Source organism: Silene latifolia, chromosome 4 (genome assembly GCF_048544455.1).
Source record: "Silene latifolia isolate original U9 population chromosome 4, ASM4854445v1, whole genome shotgun sequence".
NCBI lineage: Eukaryota > Viridiplantae > Streptophyta > Magnoliopsida > Caryophyllales > Caryophyllaceae > Silene > Silene latifolia.
The window spans coordinates 78,413,487-78,422,067 of record NC_133529.1 but is presented as its reverse complement, the minus strand read 5'-3'; the positions used below and the strand labels follow the sequence as shown (position 1 = coordinate 78,422,067).

General features: G+C 47.0%; 2 protein-coding genes across 2 annotated transcripts; both read right to left on the bottom strand.

Moving 5' to 3' along the window:
* Window positions 1-1,227: 1,227 nt before the first annotated feature.
* LOC141651679 (uncharacterized) lies at window positions 1,228-2,075 on the bottom strand. The gene is made up of 2 exons (XM_074459379.1): window positions 1,947-2,075; window positions 1,228-1,674 (listed from the first exon to the last, which is right to left on the bottom strand). The coding sequence occupies exons 1-2, from the start codon at window positions 2,073-2,075 to the stop codon at window positions 1,228-1,230; spliced, it is 576 nt and encodes a 191-aa protein (XP_074315480.1).
* Window positions 2,076-2,084: 9 nt separating this feature from the next.
* On the bottom strand, window positions 2,085-2,843 carry LOC141651678 (uncharacterized). Its single transcript, XM_074459378.1, has one exon. It carries the CDS (start codon window positions 2,841-2,843, stop codon window positions 2,085-2,087), a length of 759 nt encoding a protein of 252 aa, XP_074315479.1.
* Window positions 2,844-8,581: the final 5,738 nt, after the last annotated feature.

Sequence of the window (8,581 nt, the reverse complement as noted above, 5' to 3'; positions counted from 1 at the left end):
TAGAATTTGCCCGTGCTTTCCCCAATGGTATGGATTTGAGTGCTCTATTCCCTGCTGATAATGAGGTCGCCAATCCTGAACCTGAGTTCCTTGCCATGGACATCTCTGGAACTATCTCTGGGGCCAATGTTGTAGAGGAGATCCTGGCGGAGGAGACTGGTGGTGATGCTGCTATGGCTTCTGGAGCTGTTCAGGTACTTGCATCAGAGGAGAGGACAGAACATGGGGAGCAAGACAATGGTCAGAGTGCTGCTGTTGAGAGGATTGACCTCTCTTAAAAACTTTTAATCATATTTTCTGGGGACTTGGCCCTGTGTGGTGCAAGTTATGTAATTATACTTTCGAACCCTTTTTTTTGTTTACTTGTGCCTGCTGGTATGTAGGCTTGAAACTATTGTGGCACCTGCTATAGGTAGCAGGTGTCCTTATTTTGAATTACATTTGGGCCTAGCTCTTAGGCCCCTTTTGCTATGTCTTTATGTTGTGCTTTTGATTTTTGGGGGTTTGGTTCCCACATTGATTATCCAGGAGGCTGACCTGGTTCCAGGTACACAACCTCTGCCCCTGATAGCAGATGTTTGATAACATATTTTACCCATGACGCAAAATATCTTATCAATAGGATAACTAGTTAAAGCGTACCTCTCAGTGTCCTTTTCCAGTTAACAAGGAATGTTGCGTTCCTTGTGGTTCCAGCGTTTGTAGTTTTGTGCATGCACCTATGTATATGGTCCTACGTTGTAGCTACGGATTTATCTGGGATTAAAGGTGAGGTACAGGTGGTCTTGGTATCGCCATGCCCTGCTACCTCTATCCTACCGTATGCCCTCCATGTGGCTAACTTAGTAAACGTCTCGTCGCCCACATGGCAGGGGTTAGACCCTTAAAGTTTACCTTATCTGACAAGCAACCAAAATTAGTATACAAAGCCCTTCTTCCTAGAAGCGTAGAATTCCAAGGTAGTACAAATTACCTGGTGCTATCTCATGGTGTTCCAAGGCAACAGCTGGATCCAGGAAGCCACAGCCTGGACTACTTGGTTTAAAAACGACTCAATTTGCTTTGTAAAACTAAAATTTATGAAAAGTAAAAAACAAACCAATACCTAAAGCATATACTACCCCAACCCCTTTTTTTCTTTTGAAAATTTTACTTTTTTTTTCTTTTTTTATTTTTGCTTCATGGACTGTTGAAAGGTCCTCAGTACACTAAGGTTTCAGCACTTTGTCAGACAAAGTACTGTTTCAGATGACGAATGTTCCAGGGTCTGTGCAAGATCTGACCTTGCATGGTCATCAACCTGTAGGCCCCATTCTTAACAATGCTTTCGACCTGATACGGTCCTTCCCATTTGTAAGCAAACTTGTCTGCCTTGTGATTTTTGGTATTCTCAAATACCCTTTGCAGTACCAGGCCCCCTACCGCAAGGGTCCTTACATTGACATTCTTGTTATAAGTTCTGGCTACAGATTGCTTATATGATGCCATGCGTATGTAAGCACTTTCCCTTAGCTCGTCAACTGTGTCCAGGCTCCTAGTCATTTCGATTTGATTCTGCTCTGCTGTTTGACAACCATACCTATGTATTGGTACCAGATCTTCTGATGGAATCACTGCCTCTGCCCGAATACCAGGCTGAATGGCGTATGTCCCGTTGCCACCTTTGGTGTCGTCCTGTCCGACCAAAGTACCAGCGGCAATTCATCTGCCCACTTACCCCCTAGCTTTTCCAGCCGCTTCCTGAGGTTCTCCACAATGATCTTATTGCTGGATTCTTCTTGGCCGTTGGTTTGTGGGTAATGGGGAGCCGACTTTCTTAGTGTTATGTTCCAACGTGAACAAAACCCTTCAGTGTTATTAGATATGAACTGGGATCCTTTGTCGCATATGATTTCAGATGGTATCCCAAATCTGCTAATGATGTTACGCTTTATAAAAGAGATCACCTGAGCCTCCTTTACTTCTGTCATAGCTTCAGCTTCAATCCATTTTGAAAAATTGTCAGTCATAACGAGCATGTATACTCTGTTGCCTGGAGCCCTGGGTAACTTTCCTACTATGTCCATCCCCCACATCATAAATGGCTATGGAGAGATGATTGGATGCATTGCGTCTGCTGGCTGATGAATTGCTGGAGCCGCCTTCTGGCACGAATCACAGCGCTTGGCGTGATTTACAGCGTCTGCCCTCATAGTAGGCCAGAAATATCCCTGCCTTAAGATTTTATTAGATAGACTTCGCCCTCCAGCGTGATTCCCACATTCTCCGCTGTGCACATCTTGTAACACTGTGTCAGCTTCCTTCTTATTTAGACATCTGAGATAGGGCTCTGCCAAAGACCTTCTAAAAAGCACGTTATTTATTAGCACGAATATGGAGGCCCTCATTCTGAAACTTTGTGATCCTTTCTTATCTTCCGGGAGTTTCCCATCTCTCAACCACTCCACATAAGGTGTTCTCCAATCTGCAATCCCCTGCTGGTTTCCATCCGAGACTAGGACTCCTGCCCTATTTACGTGTTGCACGTGCGCTGCCACCCCTGGATGATTTTGCTCTAACTCCTTCTGTATAGCTGGAGTTAGCACATGAGTAATTGGTATATTGGAGAGTTCCGTGGGCTGGAAGGTGGCTCCCAACATTGCTAAAGCGTCTGCTTCTACGTTCTGATTCCTTGGCACCTGAGTAATCTTAAACGACCGAAATTTTAACTTCTGCTCTGTGGCTACCTTCAGGTAGGCTATCATTTTTGAATCTCGTGCCACGTACTCATTGTTCACATGTATCACTACAAGCAATGAGTCACTATACACCCTTAGGTTCTTCACCTTGAGCCCCTGTGCCATTTGCATTCTTAATATAAATGCCTCGTACTCAGCTTCATTATTAGTGTTTGGGCTAAAAATAGCGTGATAAGGAAGGCCCACTTAATAAAATAAAAGGCTATGGGAGGAGTGATAAGGAGGAAGGGAGCCCGTGATTAGGAAAAGGGGGAACGGGCTGAAAGAAGACCAGGGGCCCACCGGAGGAGACGTCCGGATTAAGGAAAGACGAGTCAGGGAGAAGTTAAGGAGAAGTTACGGAGAAGTTAGGGAGATCAGGGAGAATTGGGGAAGGCGGCCGAATATGGAAAGAGATCTTATGGAAATTGTATTCCCTTTCCATAATCAAGGTAGGACATATCTAGGGTTCTCACCCTATAAATAGCCAAGGAAGCAAATCAAGAAGCACATTCTGACATTCATTCAACGGCGCATCCACACACACATCAACACCACGGCATTAGCATATTCTAATACCCAAATATACATCCGTCAAGGATCTTGCAGGGCTGACGCCTAGCGCCAGCAAGATTGGCTTTACGTTTCAATTGTAATCATCCTCCTATCCAAGTATAGTGCGATATTTGGCAGTGTACCGTCCCTCCCGCGGTTGTTCCCACATTGGGTTTTCCGCGTCATCAAATCTTGTGTGTCAATTTACATTACATACTTTATTTTTCTATTTACTTATCAACATACGAACAATCATACAATCAACCAACGAAGTAAGACCGCATTGACCCTAATCAATCAACTTGGTAAAAAAATACCTAAACAGTTTGGCGCCCACTGTGGGGCATTGTGGTCGTTAATCGTTGATACTCTAAAAGCACAATGGATAAGCAAGCATCGGAAGCCGTGTCAGGGAGAAGACAACCGTCGCCACCACCACCATCTACTCAAAATCCAACATCAACAGTGGCTACGCAGGCTCCCGGACACACCTCAAGAATCATACCCACAGCAAAAACCTCTCTACCTCCTAGGACTCCTGCTGTCGCAACCCAGGCCAGATCAGATAAAGGAACGTCGAGCTCAGGCATCACCCCGCCACCTAGTCCCACACAAATCTTGCTCACTGGCGTAGAGAATCTCCAGAAAGCCATGGAAAACATGAGAAAAGACTAGAAGAAAGCTGAAACCGAGGCAAGGAAGAGGGACAGAGAGCTCTGGGCGCAGATAGACATCCTGAAATAGCAGTCCGTCACCCCAGCAAGCAGGGCAGACGTAGGAAGGTCTCCGTTAGTAGATCTGACGCAGAGGGCATCGGCGAGAATCCACTTCGGCAGTGCCGGTGAACGATAACGAGATTGGATCTGTCCACAATACCATCGAAGGAAGGATAACCCCACAAGGGGCCGGGATACCTCACGCCGGTAACTGCCCGCGCCACCGTGTGGAAGCACGAGCGGTGGCATCCCCACGCCCGACCCGCCACGATCGATCTGACACCTGGAGCAGGATCCGCGTCGAACTAACAAATGAACTGGCAGCAGGGGACAGTCGTTACAACAACTCCTCTAGCAGCTGGAGCACATCAGAACCTTCAAGAGCTCGGATCAGGAGGCAGCATGTCGAATCAGCAGGCAGCTGATAGACGGACCCCAGACTCAGGCAGCATAACAAATCAGCAGTAATTGGAGTTAAAAGAAATACTAAGTAGGGTCCCAGGGTTGCCACCCCCACTCGAGAAAGCAGCACTAGACAGCTATGCCGACTCACCATTCGTGGACACCATATCCATCACAGCCATGCCAACGGGATTCACAAATCCGAATATGCCTCTCTTTGACGGCACAACAGATCCCTTTAATCATATAAGCCAGTACAAGAAGAAGATGATGTCAGTAACAGCTGTACGGCAAGTCAAGGAGGCCTGCATGTGCAAAAGATTTGGATCCACCCTAGCAGGGCCGACACTTCGATGGTTTGTGAGCACACGCCTTGTGTCGATATCTATATTTGTTTGAATTGGTGAACGCATTTACTCAACAGATTCGCAAGCGGCGAGAAAACCACGAAGCACGCGGAGATCTCAGCATGCGAGAATCGTCCAGGGGACAGGAGAGACCATTGGAGTATACAATCTTAGGTTCAACAATGAGAAGGTAGCAATACGAGAGTGCGATGTTTCAACAGCAGTAAAAGCTTTTAGGAGGGGCCTCCACCATGACTCCGACCTATACAAGCAGCTGACTATGCATCTCTGCCACAGTTTCGAGGCAGTGCAAGAGAAGGCAGCTGCCGCAATCAGATTGGAGGAAGATATCCTAGCCAGAGCCAGCTTACTTAATACACCAAGCGTTTCTAGTACCTCGCCCGTGGAGAAATCAAGAAGAAAACAAACCACCAACAAGAAGGATGAGAGGTACAGACCATATGGAAGGGGAGTCAACAGAATTGAGGAAAATCAGCAACTCCCTACTCTGGTAGAGTATGGATTCACTACAGGTATTGGAGGAATCCTGAAAGCACTCAGGGAGATGGGAGATGTAGTCAGGTGGCCCAACCCACCAGTAGGAGAGCAAGCATGGAGAAAGGATAGGAAGAAGAAGTGTGAGTTCAATCGTGATATTGGGCACAACACTGAGGATTGCTACACATTACGAAGAGAGATCAAGCGCCTGTACGAACAAGGAAAGCTGAGCCACCTATTACCACGTGGGGGCAAGCAGCAAGATAAGGTAGGCTCCGCCAAGCTTGCAGACCCACCCACATGCACCAAAATCATAAACGTGATAACAGGCGGCTCAGACTTAAGTGGGCTGACATACTCAGCAGCTAAGAGACGTGCCACCGAGACCAAAGGAGACATGCCAGCCAATTCTTGCAGAATTTCTCACAGCGACCTACCAGCGGTCAGCTTTGATGAAGGTGATACATACGACGAACGAGAACATCATGACGCACTTATCATCACCTTATCAATGGCCAATTGCACGATTAGGAAGGTCTTGGTAGATACGAAGCTCGGTCAACCTAATCATGCTGAAAACCATAGAAAACATGGGATTCAGCGAGAAGGATTTGCAGAAGAAGACTATTCCGCTAGTAGGCTTCAGTGGGGAAACAACCAGCTCATTGGGCGAGATAGTCATCCCAACCTATGTGGGAGAAGTCAACAAGCAAGTTAGGTACCTGGTTATAGACGGCCCCTCCACCTACAATGTCATCTTGGGAAGACCATGGCTGCACCAGATGAAAGCAGTCCCCTCAACATATCACCAGTGCATAAAGTTCCCCACACCATGGGGAGTAGAAATAATAAGAGGAGATCAGGAGGAAGCTAGAGGCTGCTATAAGAAGGCACTTAAGTGCACCGCCAGCCCTCCCGCATAGCAATTCTGACGGACTGTCCGGGACGAATATATCGAACCCCGGCGAGAAGATCCGGATCAAATCAACTGGACAAGCCGCACCCGAAAGAATGTGCTCATTGGAGCGGGATGCACAGGAGCTTGAGACAAAGAACTAATCAAGTTCTTACAGGATAACATGGATTGTTTTGCATGGTCACACGATGACATGATAGGAATAGATCCGTCCATTATAACGCATAAGCTTAGTGTGGACCCAAAATGTAAACCCATCCAGCAGAGAAGAAGAAAGTTTGCAGCGGAAAGAAACAAAGTGATCAACCAAGAGGTAGATAGTCTATTGGCAGCAAAGAAAATAAGAGAAGTAAGATATCCAGAATGGCTGTCTAACGTAGTGGTGGTGCCTAAGAAGAATGGGAAGTGGAGAGTATGTGTGGACTTCACCGACCTCAACAAGGCATACCCTAAAGACCCCTTCCCGCTGCCTCATATTGACGCAATGGTAGATGCGACAGCTGGACATGAAATGTTAACATTCCTGGACGCATGGAAAGGATACAATCAGATTAAGATGGATCCTGCAGATCAAGAGAAGACGGCATTCATGTCCGAAAGAGGAATATATTGCTACAACGTCATGCCATTCGGTCTAAAGAACGCAGGCTCCACATATCAAAGGCTGGTTAACCGAATGTTCAAAGAGAAGATAAGAAGAACTATGGAGGTGTATATTGATGACATGGTGGCGAAGTCAGAAAAAGCCAAAGATCACATGCGACATCGCGCGAAACATTCAAAGACCCTCGGGAATACAAAATGAAGCTAAATCCATCTAAATGCACCTTCGGAGTATCTTCTGGCAAATTCTTAGGCTACATTGTAACTCAAAGAGGGATAGAGGCCAGCATCGAGCAGATCAAAGCTGTCTTACAACTAGAGTCACCTAGGAAGCCTAAAGATGTTCAAAGACTAGCTGGAAAGGTAGCAGCCCTGAACAGGTTCATTTCAAGATCTTCAGATATATGCAGGCTATTTTACGACGTACTAATGAAAAGCCAGAAGTTTGAATGGACCTCGGATCACGAGCAAGCCTTCAGAGAGTTGAAACACTACCTCGCAGCCCCCTCGTTCTTTGTCGAAGGCTGAAGCCGAGAACCACTATTCCTATACCCGGCCGTCACGAGGTGGCGGTGAGTCTTTGCAGTCGAGAGAGAGCGAGAAAAGGAGCGAGAAGCCGATATACTACGTAAGCAAGTCTCTGCTGCCGGCAGAGACCAGGTACACATCTCTTGAAAAGTTAGTACTAGCACTGGTAGTGGCATCTCGCAAACTGCGCCCCTATTTTGAGTCCCACATCATACATGTCGTGACCAACTACCCGCTGAAATCTATCATGAGGAAGCCTGAGCTATCAGGCAGAATGTCAAAATGGTGTGTACACCTCAGTGGGTACGATATCCAGTATGACCCCAGAACAGCAATCGAATCGCAAGCACTGGCCGACTTCGTGTCAGACTTCAGCCCAGCCATCCAGAATCTGGCAGATGAGGAAATCCTCACCTTGGTGGGGAGCAAGGAGACAGAGGTCTGGCAGATGCATATTGACGGAGCCTCCAACCAAAGGGGGGCAGGTGTGGGATTAAACCTGCGATCACCACAGGGAGACCTGATAGCACAAGCAGTAAGATGTGAATTCAAGGCAACCAACAATGAAACAGAGTACGAGGCCTTAATATTAGGAATGAAGCTAGCTCTGGAGTTAGGTGTCAGGCATCTGCTCATATCCAGTGACTCTCTACTAATAGTCAACCACGTGAATGATGAGTTTATAGCCAGAGATTCGAAGATGATTGCATACCTAAAAGTAGCAAAAGAGTTAAAACAGAAATTCGAAACTTGCAAGCTTAAGCAGATCCCCAGAGATCAGAACGTGGAAGCAGACGCCTTAGCAACTCTGGGGGCAACATTGAAGCCAACAGAACTATCCAACATTCCAATAGCACACATGCTAGAGCCTTCCATCCAGAAGGCAGATGAAGTAGATAAGGGGGAACTGGAGGATTCACAGAACGGGGAAGGAGTCCAGGCAGTTACAGAGGAAGGTGGGAACTCTCAGCCAACCAGGCAGCCGCCTGACCAAACAGCCGAACAAGCAGGCGACAGGGACTGGCGCACACCTTACTTAGACTGGCTGCGTCATAACAAGCTACCAGATGACAAGAAAGAAGTGAGAGCTTTCAGAGTGAAGGCCTCCAGATTCATACTTATTGACGATATACTATTCATAAAATCACTGGCAGGACCCTACTTACGATGCCTGGAAAAGGAAGAAGCGCAGACTGTGTTGCATGCTCTCCACAGTGGCGAGTGTGGAAACCATGCAGGGGGCAGGAGTCTGGCAAATAAAGCCCTCGGGCGGGGATACTACGGCCTACAATGAAGGCG

Coding starts and splice junctions, on each gene's coding strand:
- LOC141651678 (XM_074459378.1), bottom strand. CDS start 2,843: ATGGCACAGGGGCTCAAGGTGAAGAACCTAAGGGTGTATAGTGACTCA.
- LOC141651679 (XM_074459379.1), bottom strand. CDS start 2,075: ATGTGGGGGATGGACATAGTAGGAAAGTTACCCAGGGCTCCAGGCAAC. Junction 1,675..1,946: donor CAGAAGTAAAGGAGGCTCAG/GTGATCTCTTTT, acceptor TTGGTCGGACAG/GACGACACCAAAGGTGGCAA.